Here is a 21,276-nt window from a genome sequence, read left to right as displayed (position 1 = left end):
GAAATCAATTTATTCCTGCTGCTCTCAAGGCGTTTAGTCACAAAATGACACTGTCTAACCATCTCATCCTTTGCCGTCCCCGTCTTCTTTGACCTTCAATCTTTCCCAGCATCAGGGTCTTCTCCAGTGAGTGCTCCCTTCTCATTTGGTGGCCAAAGTATTTGAGCTTCAGTTTCATTATCTGGCCTTCCAGGGAACAGTCAGGGTTGATTTCTTTTAGGATTGACTGATTTGATCTTTTTGCAGTCCAAGGGACTCTCAAGAGTCTTCTCCAGCACCATAGTTCAAAAGAATCTATTCTTCGGCGCTCGGCCTTCCTTATAGTCCAACTCTCGCAGCCATACATGACTACTGGGAATACCATTGCTTTGACCATGCGGACTTTTGTTGGCAGGGTGATGTCTCTACTTTTTATCATGCTGTTTAGGTTCGCCATCGCTTTCCTCCCAAGGAGCAGGCGTCTTTTAATTTCATGGCTGCAGTCACAGTCTGCGGTGATCTGGGATCCCAGGAACGTGAAGTCTGTCACTACTTCCACGACTTCCCCTTCTATTTGCCAAGGAGTGATGGGGCCGGATGCCATGATCTTAGTTTTTTTGATGTTGAGCTTCAAGCCCACTTTTGCGCTCTCCTCTTTTACCCTGAGCAAGAGGCTCTTTAGGTCCTCTTCACTTTCTGCCATTAGAGTGGTATCGTCTGCATATCTGAGGTTGTTGATCTTTTCCCCAGCAATCTTAATTCCCGCTTGTGATTCATCCAGGCCAGCATTTCTCATGATGTACTCTGCATATATATTAAATAAGCAAGGTGACAATATACATCCTTGTCGTACTCCTTTTCCTGTGCTAAACCAATCAGTTGTTCCATATCCGGTTCTAACTGTTGCTTCTTGACCCTTATACAAGAGACATGTGAGGTGATCTGGTACTCCTATCTCTTTAAGGACCTGCCATAGTTTGTTGTGATCCACACAGTCAAAGGCTTTAGCATAGCTAATGAAGCAGAAGTAGATATTTTTCTGGTACTCTCTTGCTTTCTTCATAATCCAGCGAATGTTGGCAATTTGATCTCTAGTTCCTCTACCACTTCGAAACCCAGCTTGTACTTCTGGCAGTACTCTATCCACGTACTGTTGAAGCCTAGCTTGTAGGATCTTGAGCATGACCTTGCTAGCGTGTGATATGAGTGCAATTGTGCGATAGTTTGAACATTCCTTGGCATTGCCCTTCTTTGGGATTGGAATGTATACTGACCTTTTCCAATCCTGTGGCCACTGTTGCGTTTTCCAAATTTGCTGGTAAATTGAGTGCAGCACTTTAACAGCATCATCTTTTAAGACTTTGAATAGCTCAGCTGGAATACCATCACCTCCACTAGCTTTGTTGTTAATAATGCTTTCTAAGGCCCATTTAACGTCACATTCCAGGATGTCTGGCTCGAGGTCAGTGATTATACTGTCAGAGGGAAAGGGATGTGGCAATTGAATGAACAGCTAGTGGATCCATCACCCACAGAGGACTTGGAGATGTATAGCGAGCAGATGACGCACATGGCGCAGGCTTTGTAGATTGAGATAACTACATTGGAACACAAGCTAAGGGATAAGATCCTGAGCCAGCTGTATTCTGATTCCCCTTGGCATGGTGGCATTCCCCATACTGGAGGGTCTGGAGGACATAACACCGGAGGTCTGGGAGAGTCCTGCCTCAATTCAACCACAGCAAGGAGGGTTGAGCATCTCTATAGTGTTAAGAAGGACCTATTTAACTATTTTATTACACACCCTCCACCATTGTCACTCATGATGCAGGAGATGCAGCCAAAGGGTTGGTAGACTTATCATACAGCACCCACAGATAGAGAGGGGCGCAAGCTAGATGGAGTGGGACGTTTTACTCCTCTTCTTCACTGGGATTCAAGATTGCTAATTATGAAGTTATCATGGCTGGTTACCAACTGTTCTTGTAGGAGCGGATGCTACCCTTCATAGAATTGCTACCAAAAGACAAATGATCTCTAGCCAAGGTTTTACAGATTGAAGCCGTAAGACTTCCTAACCAGCAGATAAATGCTGGCAGACACTCTGTGGACGCAGCAGCCTGTGCCATGGCAGGTGCAATTGCCCTCATGCAACATGCATGGTTGAGGTCTGAAATTCTTCCCAATGAGACAAGGCAGAAGGTGGAGGACATACCTTTTGAAGAAGCTATCTGGTTCTCTTCCAAAATTGATGAGACTTTGACACTGATAAAGAAGAACAAACAGCAAAGTTGCTGAGAGGGCCTCAAGTGGGCACTTCTCAGTATAAGCAAAGACCTTATGTATGCCAACCTTGCCCCCCTTATCAAAGGGACTATAGATATGCCAATACTGCAGCAATTCAGTATCCTCAATCTAAACCCTTTGCTCCTCAACAGGGCTACCAGAGGAGTAAGAGTTTGAATGGCCCTCATTCTGTGGGCCAGCTGACCCCGACTAAGGAGTCATCCCAATCACGGAAGGCCTTCTGACTAGAGCCAACATATTTGGGGTTAGGTTAGCCAAATGAGGCCTGGAAAGCTGTTATCTCTGACAAATGGATCCTGGCCATGGTACGGTCAGGGTACAAATTAGAGTTCAAAACAGTTCCCCCTTGACCCCCCTGTTGGGGGAGTATGCAAACCATCAGAGAGTTTGTCACAGGCGTTGAATACACTCATTGGAAAAGGAACCATTGAGGAAGTGAATGTGAACCATTCACCAGTGGGGGTTTTCTCAAGGATGTTTGTAGTGGAGAAGAAGGATGGGGGTGTAAGGCCTATTTTAGATTTGAGGAATTTAAACACCTTCCTCCAAGTTTCAAAATTTTGTATGGCTACTGTTCAATTTTACAACTGTTCAATTTTTTGATTTGTTGTCATCGATCTTAAAGATGCATATTTTCATGTTTCGATTCACTAGGAATTCTGCAAGTTCCTTCATTTTTCCTATGGGGACCATGTCTTCCAATATACTGTCCTGCCCTTTGGTTTAGCAACCGCACCAGGGTTTTTGTCAAATGCATGGCCCCAGTAGTGGTGCACTTCCCATACATGGACGACTGGCTGGTGGTTGCAGACACTAGCAAACAGTACAGCACTGTATCTTAGTCCTGGAGCTTTGCCAAAAGCTTGGGTTGTTCATTGACTGAGAAAAATCCAGGTTAGTACCAACACAAATAATCCACTTTATCAGTTCTGTGTTGGACTTTGTGCAGTGGAAAGGGTTCTTACCCCCAGATAAGATTAGCACCATTTCTACTCAAGTACGACAATTCATGGCTAATTGGTTTCAGTTGGTTAGGAATATTCTTCATCTACTGGGGCACATGGCATCCAAAACAGTGGTGTTGCTACTTGCCAGGTTATACATGAGGTCTTTACAGCTTTGGCTCTTAGGGCTGAGTCACATCTTTTATGGAAGAGTTTCTCTATCCCTAGGCGGGTGATTTGAACGCTCTTATAGTGGAGATCCCTGCACTGTCTCTCACAGGGAAGGTCATTTAGGATGCCTCATCATGAAATGATATTTACACAGACGCCTCACAGCTGGGGTGGGGTGCTCATTGTGAAGGTGCATCTGTACGGGATACCTGGTCACAAGCAGAGAAAGCATGTCATATTAATCTGCTAGAGTTGCAAGCAGTGCTTAATTCCCTTATCAATATCTTGGATATCTTGCGGAATTGATCTATTTTAATCCAAACAGGAAATATGACCACTATGTTTTATATCAACAAATAAGGTGGCACAGGGGCCTGAGATCTCTGCCGAGAGGCCACCTTCATTTGGCAGATCAAATTGGACAGTGTGTTCATCCAGGCTGTACGCATCCCAGGGAAACTGAATGTAGAGGCCAAAAGGCTTAATTAGCAAAGCAGAGAATCTTATGAATGGTCCCTAAAACCTATATACCTGGGAGCCTATTTTTGCCCAGTGGGGTGTCCCCGGTATAAATTTGTTTGCAACTCCGTGCAATACAAAGGCCTGATCTGGCAAAAGCATGGGGTCCCTGGGGGATGCTTTTCAGAGATCATGGGTGGGAGAACTGTTTTATGCGTTCCCCCCAATCCCTTTGCTGATTAGGGCTCTAGAGGTGGCCAGACGGGAGGGATCAGATATTACTTTGGTGGCCCCATTCTGGCCACGCCAGGTTTGTTTTCAGCCTTCTAGAGATGGCACAGGGATGTTGCATTCCCCTTTCCAAACCCAGGGGTTTAATCAGCATAGGAAGCATGCACCATCACGATCTGGGGGGCCTCAAGCTGAGTTTTCCCAAGAGATTAATGAGGTTTTCTTGAATGTGTGTAAGTTTACCACCAGAAAAGCTAATCGCCTTCCTCTGCCTCACTGCAGTGTATTTTTGAATATATGTGTGTGTGTGTGTGTGTGTGTTTTAAAGAGGTTTGTTTTTTTCTTCACTGAAGGTGCAATTTCTTGTTTTCATGCTGGAGTAGAGGGGAAATTGGTTTCTCCCCATGGAGGACTAGAGGGACCAAAGGTCAGGGTAGTAGACTCCTTCTGCACTACCCAAGCTTTTCAACCAGAGGGCTATTTGGCTCCTGCTGGAAGGCTGGATTCATAGCCCTTCTTTTTATTGACTGAAGAGCTGACCTGATAACCCTGACCTCATGCGAATGGTGCATTGACAGCAAGAACATTGCTGCTACTATTCGGTGCCTAAAATGAAGGTATTTAACATTGATTGTAGGTCCCAAGTGGAGGACTGCTGAAATATTTAACTATGTGCCCCAGAGAACTGAAAGGCTCATAAACCTATTTCATATGCTTACCTGCTTGTCATTCCAGGATGCAGTTATATGCGTGTTCTGTTTCCCACCTTGTGTACGAGACACCATGAACCGTATGCGTGGAGCCACTATTTGTGTGATCCTGCTTCCTCTTAAAGGAGGAGGGAATATTGTGCCAACCAAACCCATGTGTCCTATTACACAGGAGTGTCTCGTTCACACAGTGGTTTGTATAGTTGCATGCATCTGGTGCCTCCACTATGGCATGACAGGCCTCAGCTGAATTGAGCGTCTGAGCCATTCTTGAATATAAGAAGTTATTGCATATTGTTACAGTTACCATACTTGATCGGGACTTCTGTTTAAGCTGCACTGATTGTTTCTATCTTAATGGTCATTATGTAAATGGGATTTGCTGACTTTATAACTTTAGGTTTCAGTTTGCATAACTAGTCTTATCAAATAAGGCCTTGCTAATTATAGTCCTACAAAGAAATTTTAATGCTGAATTTTTGAAGAGACTGGTGATTTTGTATGTAGGATTTGATGTGTGTACATCAAAGTTTACCCTTTTTTCCTTCAAGGAGATGAAGGAGAGAATAAATCAGGGACTGCGCCAATGGAAGAGGAGGAAGATGATGACGATGATCCTGAGAATAGGTATGATTCCATCCATAAGGACTTTAAAAAGATTATAACACACCCTAGGCGTGGGCGCAAACGAAACCAACGGAACACCAAGCAGGTTGTAAAAACCAGAAGTGCCTGCCTTGTAAAGACTCGCTCACGGGCTTCCCACAAGTTTGAACGAGAAGCCAGAAAACAAACCCCAAAACCCAGAAAGAAAAGAAAATAAGAAAGTACATTTAAGTGTTAACTTACACACCTTGCATAGGGTGTGTTATAAATGCATTACAGCACTGTCTGTTTTATGTTTCCATGTAAAATGTGGGTTTTGTGTAAATTGTATATTCAGTAATATTTTTTAAAAGGCGATTGGATTCATAAGGCTGCCTTCACATATAGGAGAAGCAGAATAGCATCTTTTCAGTATTGTGACAAGCTTCATTTTGGATCTTGGATAGCTTTCCGTTAGTATTTTAATTTCATTATACTGAAAACCTGATTAGAAAGTGGAGCCAGCAATGAGTGAAGCATTTGATAAAATCCTCTTTGTAGTAGCCCAGATGGTTGATTGGCTTTCTCATTTAAAAGTCAGTGATCTAATTGCATTGATCTCATAACTAAGTTTGTGGCTGTTACAGCAATTTGTATTTTTATTTGCATTAATGGGACTGAAGTCACATGTTTTATTTAACATGTGAATAAACATATATGGTATTTAAAGTTTAATATTACAATACTACTGTAGTAAAAAAATCTAGTTTTGCAGGCCTTACAAATCTCCTAATAAGTAAATCTGACAATTTACATAATTGCCAAACAGTCAACTGGAAAACATAAAAGAAACTGGATTTTTAGTTGGCAGTTTATAAGACTAACAGAGTACTTGCTTTCAGGGCACCCACGCTTAATGTCTGGTTATCAGCTTTACGTGGTTAAGAACTGGGCTTTTTTTTATCAACTTGACTGTTTTTGTCCGCATAAGAACAAACACATTTTTTGTTTGTATCTGAAATAAATGTTAATATTTGCTCTCCTATATGGACCTTGGTACAGAAAAATGCTGCTAATCTAGCTGTTTCTTGCGATTCACATAGAACATTTAAACAAATGTTTATTAGTTTATTTTAAAGTGATCATTGTTTAGCGATTGACAGCACAGAATGATAAGAGAACTGTTGAAAAAATGTATTGTAATTTTTTAGAGTCATCATACTTGACTTCCTTATTTAATTCTTATTAGAGTTTTCAAAGCACAGCTAGTAGATAAGTTCAGCTAGAAGATCAATCATTAGATGTTTTGCGTGGAGTATTACCCTTCATTTCTTAATACTTGGCTGTTGAACCCTGAACACATATTTTAACCTGAACAGTACATTTCTTTAGTAAGAGTAATTTCCTGGGGCTGCTGTAAAGGGGTTGGGAGCATATTGTTAATGCAGGAAAGAATTAATCTACCTCTCTTAAGTAGAGTTGGTGTACATCAACAAATAGTCTTTGTCAGTATACCGGAAGAATATTGGTTGAATTGTAATTACACTGTATTAAAGCACTTCATTTTGTACCTGAATTAAGAATATGCAATTAAGTCAGTTCAGTGATCATACGCACTGGCTGGAATGCAAGGGACTGTGTGTAGGGCACCTGCATACACATAGGGGCTTTTCAAACTACTCTTCCAACTGTATCCCCTAAGGCTCCTTGCAGCTCTGGTGGGGGGTGGGGGGAGTACATGCAATTTGGAGGAGGAGATTGGCATTGCCCCTAGTGCAGGTGGAAGTGCTTCCATTGAGCACAAGGCTGTTTGGATCCCTGCAATTATTTATCCCTAAGTGGGAGTCGATGACCTGCATCATGAAGTATCAGTCCTAAACTTTCAAGTGCATGTGCTTAGGCTCGCAATGTAGTTTTTTGCTTGCTTTTTAGACAAAAACAGAACAACAAACCTTTTCCTATAAGGCCAAAGAATGATGCCAGAGATCTGTAGCAATGTTAAAGGACAGTACCTATAACTCTCCTTTTCTGAAAATATCTGATTTAAATATGTTTCTTATTAAAATGTTGAAATCATCTTTGCCAGAGTGCAATATTTAGTGGGTCATAATCTAACAGACAGTGCTGTACTTTATTGTGGTGTGTATTTGTTTCTTATTGGTTTGTCTGATCTTTTTCACTAGTGCTGTTTAATATGTTTGGAGTTATTTTTGTTCATTAAAATATACAGTGTATTAACGCACAATGCCTTCGAAGTATTTCATGGATGCAATAAATTTTTGTAAAACATGTTTCTCGTCCAAGCATTTAATTTAAGAGATTAAAACTTATTTTTTCCACTGAGATATAATAGGTAACCTCTTATTTTTTAAAATATTTTACTCATCTAATCTTCAGTCAAATATTCCTGAGGTCCCTTAGTTTAAAGCTAAAATGTGTTTAAACGTGATGCAGGCTTTAATTTGATGGAAACCATTAATGAAGTGTGTCTAGTTGCCACATGCTTCTTCTAGGCAGTCCTAATTATGGTACTGCCAGTTACCTGAAAGGTGGTGAAAGCTGTTTTTGGTAGTATGAATATGAATGTTTTAATTGGCAAAGTTCATAAGAAAGAGTTCTAGAACCATGGCTTCTATAAGAGAAATGGTAGATAAGTCCCATTTTATTCAGTATGAAGCAGCAGAAACCCTTCATTTCTCACATTTTTATAAACAAGTATTTCATAAATGTCCTCCTTGCCTAGGAAAAAAATATTGTGGTCAAGCATCTGTAGTCTAGAGTAGTTTTTAAGGCAACCTTAAAGCACACTGTAATTTCTTGTCATCTGCACCAAAATGTGTTGTTGGCCATAATCGGAATAGAACTGAGGCTTTCTAGTTCTAATTCCAGTTTCCAATAACCTTTATTGGCATAACAATAACTTTAAAAAGAAAATATAACAGTACAAATCAGCCCATATGCCAACAAAGAGAAACAAGCAGAGTACAGAAATTTGTAACATTGTATATAGTAATAATAATAGGGCAAAGTGATAAAAGTTCCAAGGCTCACCCGTCTGGTTGTATTTTGTTTCCCTAGTTCATAGCATTTCCACAAATGTGTGTCTTCCTTCAAGAGGAAAAATGAATTTTATTTTTGAAATAACATTTGGGTTATAATTGATCCCCATTTTTCTTGATAGGTCTTAATGAGGTTGAAATTCTTATGTAACTAAATACAAGGCTTTATTAGTTCTAGCTGCTGATATGGTCAGAAATTAGGTTAATCATGTCACATTTTTTGCAAAAAGCTTAGCATTTGATACAATTAAATGTCTCTCAGTGTTTGACATAGGACAGATTGTTAGGTAAATGGGATGTTGTTTCCTATGCAGTCATTACATTTTTATTAGCACCTCCTTCAATTTGTGTTTCAGCCCACAGAGTTAGTTTCAAGCCAGTAGCAACTAATGGCACATTTTGCTTACAACTTCAAGAAAATTTGTTTACCTAGCTGGCTAAATTGTGAGTTATGTAGGGAACGTACTTTTTATCACTTGTCTTATGAAATCTGTATTTTTCTTATGGTTGGTGCAGTTCATGACAAATGTCTTCATGCTCCTTAATGTGTGTCTGCATAATGTATGACTTGCCAAGCTGGATGCAGGGAGCCATAGACAGGCTCACCAGGGGCTCATGAACCTTCCCATATTTGCTGTCTACTTGGGGAGGCAGCAGAAACTAGGCTTGTCTGGCCCTTTGCTGGCTGGTGTCCTGCATTCAGCATGGTGGGTTACAAATTGTGCAGACCTGCCTTAACATTTTTAATTCCACGAAAGGTTTTTGTTTTAATGAAGCCTAATGGAGATGTTTTATTGAAAGCTAGATAAGACCAAAAGGCTCAAATGCAAGTCAGGGAGAAATGAAAAAATCGAATACGTGTTAATTTTTTTTCCAGGGAGACAAATACTTTTGCAATGAATCACAAAAAAAACAACAACGGAATATGTGTGAAGTAATCAGTGAGCTAAAATTATCCTCACAATTCCTCCCTGATTTCTACCTAATAGTCCCCCCCACACACACTGCAAATATATGTTGTGGGTAGATAAACATATCTACTTGGTTCAAAAATACACAAAAATCTAAATTTTAGCATTAGGTAGGCATCTTTTGAATGTTAGCCCTTATTCCCCACTCTGACTGCCTTGCTACATCTAGGAAAATAAGAGTGTAGTATATTTGTCAGGCTTGTGCTTTGCATGTCTGCTTCTGCAAATGGGATGCAGCCCAGTGTCATATGCAAATCTTAGCCTTTTTCTTTCTTTTTTTGGCTTGTTCTGGCCTGGTGGCATCCCTGTGCCACACCAAGAGTTTTGTGAGACAGGGTGGGGTGGGGGTTGATTCTCAAACCCTGATGATAGTGTGTGGAACAGGATCCCTTGGCTACCAATTTGAAATTGCACAGAAATGCTAAATTCCCTTTGTTAAATTATGAGCAATGACCCTTCATATATTGTAATAATGGCCTCTTTCAGTTGCTTGATTATAAAATAATTCGTGCCTTTTAATGGGTTGTTAGCAGCATTTTTGTTCATTTTGGAATAGAAGACTTTCAAAAAGCTTTCAGGAGAATACATTCTAATGTAATTTTTTGCAAATTTTGGGAGATGCCTGTAAGGTTCCTCCAAATTCCTTATCTTCAGCTTTTGTTATAGAAATGCCTGGCACCCTCCTTGGAAAACATAGCTACTTGGCAGTATAACTTCTTGGAGAATGTCGATGAGATATATTTAACTTGGATACTTCATTATAGCATGCAGAATGTTCCGTCAGAATGCTGCATTGGATGGGCAGGCCAGAAAACTGTCCCAAAATGTTACTTCTGGGGCTGGGCTGGGTGGTTTCATTCTGTTGTGCCAAAAGATATGTGACAGTTAGTGATTGGCAGCCTGTGTGCTTTCTACCATAAACTGAGATCAGGAAGTGTAGTCTCTCTCCTTGCTGCCCACATTCACCACTGCATGTACGTTCATCCTATTAAGGGACAGAGGGAACGGTTGCTTCTCCACTTCTTGTCATAGCACAAGGATTAAAGTGTCTCTTCTGTAGAAGAAGATTCCGCTAAGAGACCATTTCTGAATCCCAATGGCTTGTGTGGCAATGAATTTAAAATAAATAAATAAATAAAAAACCAGCAATACAACCCCCAGCAGGCAATGAAGTCCTTCTTTTGAGAAGGGGGGGAGAGGCGTTAGAACATTGCAGCCCACAGTTCATTGTAAATGAGCGCTCGGCTCACCTGGAAACAGCACAGATCCGATGACAGGTTGGTCCATTGTATGTCCAATCATACAATAGGATGTAGAAACCAAGTTTCATAATCTTTCCAAATATTCATAGACTAGTTTCTCTCAAAAATATAAATCAGTTATTGGTGTTTTCACAGTGCTGTACAAATTGTTGTTCTTTTTAAGTCTTCATACAAGACAGTATTTGCCTGCACATCTGTAGAATCCAGCATACTATCTGAATCTGCATTTTGTTCCTTGAATCTGTTGCAACTTGCCAGTGTGCCCATAACAGTGGCACAACACTTGTTCTGTGAGTCCAAAGAGCTCTGTGCCTCAACCCCCCCCCCCCGCAACTTCAAAACTGGTTTGGGGTTGCTAACAATAGCAGTCAAGATGTGGCATGGCAGTCTGTCCTGTAGTCATGCCTATAGCCTCTGGTGTTTCTGCCCCCATTAGAAATAAATCTGCTCATAGTTCTGTGTTAGCGAGACCACTAGGACTGCAGTGAGATTCTGGTATTCTGCTAAATACACAGGTAGGGTGATGAGACAGAGGGTGACACTACGGGGAAGCAAATGAGGCACAGCCAGATCGCAGGCCCACGTCTGCAACAGAGATGCAGCAGAGTTCTCGAATACTTAAGTTATTCTTCCTCAAGCAGGCTGATGCACCAAGGCACACTTCTGTTACCAAGGTGTGTTGTTTCCATCCGTTTAGTCTTGCTCAGCTTTAAGCTAGAAGGACTTGCATTATCCAACTATATGACAACATTCATCATTTATTCTATTTTTGTTGTTGAACCAATGGAATACATCCCTTTTTTTGTCTTGCTTCAAAGAATTGCCAAGAAAATGCTTTTAGAAGAAATCAAAGCCAATCTTTCCTCTGAGGAAGATGTTTCTTCTGATGAAGAGTCTGAGGATGGGAAAAAGAAGACAGGAAAGCCAAGTGAAAACCAGGGTGTCAATGGTAAGCACCGGATAGCAGCACAGTTTTCTGAATCCACTGTAATGTCAAAACATGTACTTAGTTATAGTTGTATCAACAGTGTATCTACTACAAAATCAGTGACCTTCTTAAGTATTGAGCCCAAATGGCAAACTAGTGATGAACACATTGTACGTGCTCACTACCACCAGTCTCCTTTATTCAGTGAGCAACTAAATTGTGGAATTCATTACCAGCGGACGTGGTGATGACCACAAGCATAAATGGCTTTAAAGGAGGGTTAGGTGGATTCATGGAGGAGAGGTCCAAAGGCTACTAGCCATGGTGAGCAAAGGGAACCTCTGTATACAGAGGCCATAAACTTCTGAAATCCAGTGGTAAGGGGCAGCATAAGGGGAGGGCCTTGGTCTCCATGCTGTGTTTGTTGGCCCTCTGGAGCAACTGGTTAGCCACTGTGTGAAACAGGATGCTGAACTAAATGGGCCACTGGTCTGATACATAATTTTATTGGCACTGAAGTTTCATAGTAATGCTTAATATTCTGGGCCTTCCTGCAAAGCACAGCATTGATTCTTACAACCAGAGTAATATTAACATGCTTAAAATAAGTGAAATGCAATCATTTAGTAACAGTTGGGTTTCCTTGTAAGACAGACATAGTGCAACTGGCACAGTGTCAGGTTAAATTGATGCACCTCCCTATGATACACTATTTCTCCAGATGACAAAGAGAGAGGCTTTGTACTGTCTTTTTCTCCCCCTCTATAGCAGAAGAGAATGAACAGGAAGATGTCTCTAGCTCTGATTCAGATGTAAAAGAGGCTAAGAAATCTAAATACAGACACAGATTACTGAGACATAAATTGACAATGAGTGATGGAGAATCTGAGGAAGAGAAAAAGGGAAAATCTAAAGAGGCAAAAGAAGTGAAACGCAGAAATAGAAGAAAAGGTACTATGTTTGGTGTGTGGACAGACAAGAGACTGTTCAGTGGTTCACTTTGCCATTTGCAGTGGGTGATGTAGACGCTGAATGGGGCTTGCTCCAGTGAAATTGTTATCTATCTGTGCTTGGTGACCAAATGAAATTAATCACTACATACAGTGCTATAACACAGGAAGAATTGCAGAATACTGAATCCGAGATCTTGCCACTGCTTACTTCTTTATCTCTCTGATACCAGGTGATCCAGCATCAAAAGTTATGCCAATTGTGTGTTGAATCAGAGTAAAAAAAAAATCGTCAGTAATTATTTTTCCTCTTTTTCCAAATCCTTGTTCAGATATTAATTCAGAGTTTCTAGCGGTGAGACAGATTTTTTTGCTGTTTTCCTCTTAAGTAACACTTGCTGCTTTCCCTGTAATTTTCTTTTTAACCACTGAATCTAACAGTGTAGCGGCTGATGGATAAAGCCAAGCAAAGGCTCTCTAGCTAGGGATGGGCACAGATCTCATCACAAATCTAATTTTGTGAGCTGAGGGTCGTGCGATCATGCCTTCAATGAACCATGATGACCCTTCACTTGGTTCTTGGAGGTTCAGGCAGTTCATGGTGGTGCATGTTGATGGCATCCATGGCAGACATGTTGGCGCAGATCACGATCATCAAAGCAACAGGGGGTGTCGCTTCCCCCCGCCCTATTTCACCTCACGATCTTGTTTGGACTTTTAAAACGTTGTAATGTGAGCGCTAAACCGCTGTGGCACTGAAGTGCATATATAGCTGTTTAGCGATATAGTGCTCACATTAGAACATTTTAAAAAGTCTGAGGAAGCTCACACAGCGAAAGAGGGCCAGGGGAAAGTGGCATTGTGACTAGCACTTCCTTGGGGGCACCTGCTTTGGGGACTGTAACTTGGCCCCCCTAAATCCAAACTTCACCAAACTTGGAGGACAGGTAGAGGAGAGACAGCTGGCATCTCTAGCCTATGGGGGGGGGGCGCGTTTCAACACATCATGAACCTCACAAAATGAATTGGTTTGGTGAATGGGAAGGTTCGTGAAGATTCATAGTTCGTGAGACACTGCGAACCAGGACAAACCTACGTTTTCCCAGTTCATGCCCATCTCTGTCTCTAGCTAGTCAAGGGACTTCTCAGGTTTACAGAAAAATATGATGATGTAAATTAACCCCTCCCAGTGGCCTGAATATGGCCTGGAATGCATGGTATGTAGAAAGTGTCCTTTTAAAGGAAGATAAAAGTTTTAGGTGGCACAGGATAGAATTATCCTGCTTAAGCCAAGTAGAGGTTATTGAATCCTAGAAGGTGAAATCTTGAGGAATGGGATCAGATTTCCAGATTGCCCTCCTGAGTTCCTTGCAGGCTTCAAGCTTGCTTGACTGCATTGACCAGGGTCCAAAGTGGGTTCCCAGTGTGGTGCCCACTAGCACCTCACCTGGTTCTGCCAAGTGTTTTCGGAAAGTGAGCGGTGCCAGGCGTGACTGTTGCCCAGCATGGCCTTTGATTGGCCGTTGGAAACCTGATTGACTTTGCAGACAAAAACAGCACTGCTTCAGCGGCAGCTGCCCCACCTGTGGCACCACCCCTCGTCTTCCCTGCGCTTGGACATCCTGTGTGAGTGTATCTATGGCTCCATCTCCCTTGACAGCCTTTTTTTTTTGGTTGCACTCACCACTCTGTGTCAGAATTTCAAAGGTGCCCACAGGCTCAAAAAGGTTGGGGAGCCCTGGTCCAAAGAACACATTATTTGGGGGCTTTCTTGACTAGCTGTTTGGCAAACTCAGAATCAATATGTGATGTGTTTCAGGAATTGTGGAGAGAGAAAGAAAGCATTTGACATTCCTACTGGGTGTATGCAAACTCTTTAGTGTGTTTAAGCAGCTTGGTAGACACTAGTTTTCATAAGTATTCAGTCTTTTAGAGGGCTTTATCTGAACACAAGTAGATTAAACAGTGCTGGTGTTTGCATCCAGATTTTTAGAGTGTTGCTTGCCCATATGTAAAAAATATATCTTTGTCTAGAATAATTAACTTTTAATTTGTGTTTTCAGTCAGTTATTGATTGGTATTGTCTGTCTAGGCTCATTGTTAAAGGTACATGTATGGCCAGCAAGTGGCACTGTTCTCCCCTTTCTCTTGGCATTAGTGTTATGCTGCCTTTTACTAGTTTTGTATGAAGAAATTGATAAATATTGAACATCTACTTAATTGCTGACTGCAACAATTTTGATAGTCGTCTTTCTTTGTTGTTGTTAAAGTGAGCAGTGAGGATTCGGACAATTCAGAAGCAAACGAATCTGGAGTCAGCGAAGAAATCAGTGAATCAGAAGATGACCAGCGTCCTAGAACAAGGTATAAGATTTTTGGTAGAAATGTTGGATTTCCCTTTTTTAAATTAAAAAAAGGTGAGAATCTTACTTTGTGGAGGGCTTGTACAGGAAGCTGTAGAGGATGGGAAAACATGTAATGGATATGGAGCGTGGACATAAATCCACAGAAAAAAGGGAATGAATCTGGTCTACTTGTCCGGAGAGTCCTTGAGGCCTCTTTGAGCAGGAACCTGTCATGCAAGCAGCTGCTTTAATTCCTGAAAAATAGTGACAGACTCCTACTACTTGACCAGAATTCACTCCTGATGCACATGGAGTGATTCTCCCATTTCTTTCCTCTGTGCCTTGGAACTGTTCAGTTGGGTTTCCTGACCTTCCCAGAGCTTATTGTTGCAGGAGGGGGGCTAGCAGATAAGGGGAAGAATTAGTATTCCTCCCCAGCAATCTGCTTTCTGTTCACACATAAGGACCTTTGTGGAGCCAGTGTGTAATATTAGAACTGGGGTTCAAATCCCTGCTCAGTCTTGAAGCTCATTGACTGACCTGGAGGCTGTCTCTGCCTCCATCCTAGCCTAAGCCACCTCAGAAGGCAGCTCAGAGGATAAGATGGCACAAAGAGACCCTGGACTGTGTGGAGGAAGGGCAGGATACAGATCCATGCCACTGCTTGGAGGGGGGAAACGAGCGAGAGAACAGAAGAAAATGGCTGTGCCATTGCTAGAAAACAGAAAAGATTCTGCTGTTACATATCGTTGGCCAAAAAGGATTAATTCAAGAACAGCTCTGTTTGCTACTTTGTAGTAAATAGCGAGTCTTCACTTTCTTAGATCTGCCAAGAAAGCAGAGTTAGAAGAAAATCAGCGGAGTTATAAGCAGAAAAAGAAAAGACGGCGCATAAAGGTCCAGGACGATTCATCCAGTGACAATAACAAGGTATCACATACTTGTGGCCAGGATTCAGAGAATGTTGAAACAAATTCTTTGACCTCAAGAAGGGTTTTAAATTATTTCCTAAACAGTCCACTGCCCCCATATACAATAAACATTGTTTGAAACTAAGGGAAATTTGAAAAGAAGCTTATTGTAAGTCCAGAGGGGGTAGTGAATCTGCTGTTTGTTGGAAAGATATCAAAGTTAGTACTGGTTTTATACAAGTCCAGGCATTTACTTGCTGTTTAAGTAGCATACATTGGATAGAATATATTTTGATCCATCATTGAGACTTGTGTTTGTCATCATCTGCCTCAGCGAGGAAGACAGGCTATTTATTTATTTGATTTATATCCTGCCCTCCCCTGCAATCGGGCTCTGAGTGGGTCATAACATAAACATAACAATAAAACAACATTCTAAAACCATAGCTGCAAGAGTCCAGATTAAAAGACAGACAGCGAGCCAATAATAATCCATTGTGCCACTTGTACTGAAGACTAGCCAGGCAGATATATAATAGCAGTCTGATTAAAGTTGATGGTGACAACTGCAATCTGCACCATAAGGTGATTAAAGGGCAGTTTGAGGTGAAGGGACCAGAATGAATGGATTCCCACCAATTAGCCGAAAGCCTGGCAGAACAGCTTGGTTTTATGGGCCCTGCGGAGCCCTAATCTCAATTAGGAGCATGTTCCACCAGGTTGGGGCCAGGGCGGAGAAGTCCTGGCCCTAGTTGAGGCTAAGCAGACGTCTTTTGGGCTGGGGATTACTAGTAGATGTTGCTCTGCTGAGTGTAAAGCTCTACAGGGCACATATGGGGAGAGACGGTCCCGCACATATGCTGGTCCCTGGCCGCATAGGGCCTTAAAGGTGAGCACCAATACCTTGAACCGGACCCAGTACTCATTTGGAAGCCAGTGCAATTGGCGCAGCACAGGCTGAATGCGCACCCACACTGCTGGAGTTCCTGGATTACTTTAGTCAAGTCCCAGAGGGAGAGAGAGGGAACTAGTTGCCAAACCAGTTGAAGATGGTAAAAGGCACTGTTAGTTTTCAAAATCCCATTAACTAGCAGGCCTAAACATAATATGTTACATTTTTTCTACAATCCAGCTCTTACACTGGCAACGCCATATAACTTTCACCTTGTCCTGTAACATCTGATCTTCTCTCTCAAAATAGTTAACACCATACACATTCTCTAAATAAGTAACCCATTAATTATATTTTCCCTGCAATTCCTCTCTAAAAATTCAGACTGCCCATATCTTTTCATCCTCCTTCAATTAGGACATTACATGTACAGAGAGTAAATTGTTTCAAATTAAAAGTCCATATTTTATAGCTTTCATTAGTCAAGGCAATGCAAAAGTTGGAGGTACTTTGCTTCAGGTTATATTCATAAATCAATTGGGTGTCAAATAATGTAAATCAGGTGTAGAAACACACAGTAGATAAACAGTTCTCAACAGCTTAAAAGTTCCAGTTTTAATAGATCTTTATCCCTTCAGCCAATTAAAACCATGCAGACTGTCAAAGAGTGCTAATTCCACATTTGTAAAGTTTAAGTTTCTCTTGCTTTCTTTGAAGATGTCTCATCAAAATCGTTGTTCTTTTGTGCCTTTGATTTTTAAATGTTCCATCCTCTTCTGGCCTGCCTGTGTACGAAAACAAGCAGCCTTGTATCTTGAACCCTGCATCAGCTACATTATTTCCATCAAAGCAGTAGCTGGGTAAATCTCTCTTTGTAGATATCGAGTGTTGAAGCAGATCCGGTCGTTTTCTATCTTGTATAGTGTCTGGCTTCATCTGATTTTGTGCCTCTGTGATCTCCTCTTCGAAGCCCTCCCAAAACTCTCCCAAGGTTTTCAGGACAGCAGTTGTAATTTTTTCCGTCAGTTGGCTTTTTAAGCAGTCCCAGTAATCATCTGAGAACATCAGTATATTTCCATCCATCAAGCAATCTCTCTCCTCAAATGCTGCTGAGAAAGCCATTTCGCACGTCAGCAGACACAGTAAGACAACATTCACTGTGTAACTACGCAGGCAAAGAAACTACAGCCCGCCACCCTTTTAGCTCCACGAGAGCCTGTTTCCCTCTCCATAATTCCAACAAAGTTCTTTAAGCATGAAGTAAATCTCTGCAACAATATTTCCCAGGTAGCAGATAGAAGATTTCAAAGTGTTATTGTGCCCCTTTGAGTTTGATGCAATAAAATTCCTGGCACTCTGGCTCGCCGCCCACGGGAGTCTTTCCTTCCTTTGCCTCTGGGAGAGATTTATAGGGGAAATTAAGTATCCTTTTCCGAGCTTGATGATTATAGATAGAAGAAAGGTTACTCACAGGGTCTTCGTCAGGATGATTTGTGGCGAGGTATGGAGGCTCTAATTTGGCGTTTGAAGTAGCTTTCCAGCCTAAGATGTTCCTGCAGGTCGCCTCTGATTAGAATAGACCACAATAGTAATCCTCATCTTTGATCTTTCTTCGGCCTCCTGTTGGTGGATCTCTGTTATGGCTGGCTGTTCAAGTCACGGTAGAGATAACTAGAGCAATTCTCAAAGGGTTCCCCCAACTCCTCGTGTTAGGGCCCTCAGCTAATGCATCCACTGAGGCGTCCACTGGGCCCCAAATGCAAAGGAAGGCAACACTAGGTTTGGCTCGCAGTGAATTTCAAAGCCAAGAAAGCACATTCCGCAGCCCGACCAAGGCCTCCCAGGGCGGCGGCTCATCTCCCACCCCACTTGACTCTAAGCTGATGTAGCTCAAGTTTCTCTCTGGATGCCCTGAAAGCGGTTCCAGTGTCAGCCACTCGTATGTAGTTGGTAGCATTGGTGATGTGATAGCGATGGTGGGTGACTGCTGGCCTGTTACAACAGCTGCCCCAGGTCTCAGTCAGTCAATCCTGGTAGTAGGAAGCACCAAACCAGCAGTGGGCAACCAAGGCTCAGTAGCAGTTTCAGGAAACACTGCGGCTGTCTGAGTGGCGCTCAGGCCTCTTGATGGATTCTCAGTAAGGATGTTATTATGCTATTTCCTCTCACTGGAATTTGTTGGTTGGCATATCAATACGGGGCAGGATGGTTTACCAGAGTGCAAACAAAGTCAGGCTCACTCGGCTTGCTAAATCTAAATTAGTATCTGGGCAAATTCCACAGCAAACACGGGAGCTCTTGATTAGAGCTCCATGCCAGCCGCCATCTTTCTTTTCAATAATCGTAATGATTCTTTTCAATAATCATAATGATTGTAATCATGATTGTGGAACTCTTTAAAGGTGATTCTCCTGGTGGAAAAATCTTTTTGAAATGTATTGGAATTCCTGTTTCTGTGTTGCACCTTCTGCAGCTACAATTTTTGCTCCCTTTTTTGTTTTGGTCAAAATGGCATGGTGACCATTATTGAGATTGGAGGGAGACTGGGCTGCTGCCAGAAGAAGAAAGCACTGAAAGTTATTAGGATGGGGAAGCCCTTGGGTGTGTCTCTTTGGATCCTGGCTTCGGAGTCTGGGGCAGTGTCCCAAGCATTATGTATGTACATTGCAGCAGTAAACTAGCTGTGCAGTCATGCGCTCACAAGCCCTGGGCCCCTCTGTATTTGTTTTCTTGGTATTAGAACACTTTGTTTACTTTACTTTAATTGAAGTCCTCTTTACGAATACAAAAAGGCAATTGGTCTCTCCAATGTTTTCTTTGGATTTCAATAGAGTAATTCTGAGGATGAAGATAATGATGAGGAGGATGATGATGATGATGATTCAAAGTCTCCTGGGAAAGGCAGGAAAAAAATACGGAAGATTATAAAAGACGATAAGCTCAGAACAGAAACGCAAAATGCATTAAAAGAAGAAGAGGAGAGAAGACGACGGATTGCAGAAAGGGAGCGTGAGAGAGAAAAGCTAAGAGAAGTACTTTCCCTTCCTGGTTCTTTCTTTTAAAATGAAAGGGTTATTCGGTTTATTGTCAGAATCAAGTGTGCAGAAATAATTTTTTTAAGCTGATAAAGCTTTTTAATTCTAATCTGAAGTTTTCCAGAGTTCAACTGCCGCAGATGCAAAACTTTAACGGTTTTTATAGCATCACTTTTTAATACAGAGTGACTGCTTCCGATTTCAGGGGTATCCACTGATGTACAGTGTGAACAACAGGGCCCTTAGAATACTTATTTTGGGTTCAGTAAAGGGCATGGTGTGTTTTCTGGAATTCTGTGTAGCCTTTCTGTTTCTGTAACAGCTTGAATTGCTTGCTGTTTAGAGTTCACACAAGTTTGTTTTCCAGGTGATAGAACTAACAGATGCACCACTGAAATGTCCAATTACAACAAAGTTGGTTTTAGATGAAGATGAAGAAACCAAAGAACCCATAGTACAAGTTCACAGAAAAATTGTTACAAAACTGAAGCCACATCAAGTAGATGGTAAGAATGCACAATGAAAAAGTGTTTCATGAAATTCTGGATTTCTCAGGAACTTTCATTTGAGCTGGTAGTGTTAGGCAGCTAATGCAATATTTTAGCTGTTCTATCACTGTCCAAAGCATGGATTTTTTTTGCTTATTGCTGAATTACTGCTGAATTAAATAAAATCTGCAGTCTATTTGATCTTTCTTTAATGATCTTTTCTTAAAAACAATTCTTTCTAGGTGTTCAGTTTATGTGGGATTGCTGCTGTGAATCTGTGAGGAAAACAAAGAAGTCAGCAGGTTCTGGATGCATTCTTGCCCACTGTATGGGCTTGGGAAAGACACTGCAGGTACATTTCATGCGTCTTTTTGAGGGGACAGATCTTGCTCCATCTAGCTTCTCCCAGTTAATGCCTTGAATCCTGTCACAGGAACTCCAAATATGTGTTGCCTGTTTAATGTTCCCATTTGAGGAAAAGCACAATATCTAGTTCCTGCATATTAGCCTGGGGGCAACAGGAGACGTGTGAATAGAGCAGCCTACTGCTGGGGGTGGGGCTATATGTGGTATAGAACTGGGGGGTATACATGGTATAGAAATGTAACAAACAGCTGTTCTCCCAGAAGCTTAAGCATTGTGCCACTGAGGTTGGGGGCAGTGTAGATGAGGGGAGCAGAGTTTTAGTACAGGGGTCCCCACCCTTTTTGAGCCTGTGGGCGCCTTTGGAATATTGACACAGCATGGTGGGCTCAGTTACAACACGGCTGCCACAAACTTAACTTCAGTCACACAGTGAAGATCCTTGTGCTGTGGTGGCAGCAGCTACCAAAGCATTTTTAAAAATTTGCAAAGCCTATCAGATGTTTTGCTGGACAAAAGCCCCACCTAGCTCCGACCACTCTCTAGAAACACTAGATAGGCATCAGAAAAGGTATCAGTGGGCAATATGGTGCCCACAGACACCGTGTTGAGGACCTCTGATCTAGCACAATAAAAAGCCTTTGGCGTTAAGAATTAGGGTTTACCATGTGAAGACATAGGGAAAG

At 41.8% G+C, this 21,276-nt stretch overlaps 1 protein-coding gene across 2 annotated transcripts in view; it reads left to right on the top strand.

The window, feature by feature from the left end:
• Window positions 1–21,276, top strand: part of ATRX (alpha thalassemia/mental retardation syndrome X-linked) — a 171,502-nt gene that overhangs the window by 76,157 nt on the left and 74,069 nt on the right. The window contains exons 10-17 of one of the 2 annotated variants that reach the window (XM_015426440.1): window positions 5,353–5,428; window positions 11,497–11,627; window positions 12,378–12,557; window positions 14,827–14,920; window positions 15,726–15,831; window positions 19,536–19,736; window positions 20,107–20,245; window positions 20,470–20,579. In XM_015426440.1, coding sequence (XP_015281926.1) covers window positions 5,353–5,428; window positions 11,497–11,627; window positions 12,378–12,557; window positions 14,827–14,920; window positions 15,726–15,831; window positions 19,536–19,736; window positions 20,107–20,245; window positions 20,470–20,579 — 1,037 coding nt within the window. Of the gene's footprint in view, window positions 1–5,352; window positions 5,429–11,496; window positions 11,628–12,374; window positions 12,558–14,826; window positions 14,921–15,725; window positions 15,832–19,535; window positions 19,737–20,106; window positions 20,246–20,469; window positions 20,580–21,276 lie in introns of both variants that reach the window. The other variant, XM_015426439.1, reaches the window with a different exon arrangement.

The sequence above is a fragment of the Gekko japonicus genome, unplaced genomic scaffold (assembly GCF_001447785.1).
Source record: "Gekko japonicus isolate JY-2015 unplaced genomic scaffold, Gekko_japonicus_V1.1 scaffold984, whole genome shotgun sequence".
NCBI lineage: Eukaryota > Metazoa > Chordata > Lepidosauria > Squamata > Gekkonidae > Gekko > Gekko japonicus.
Note: the sequence above shows the minus strand (reverse complement) of the source record. Positions and strands in the feature narration are given on the sequence as shown.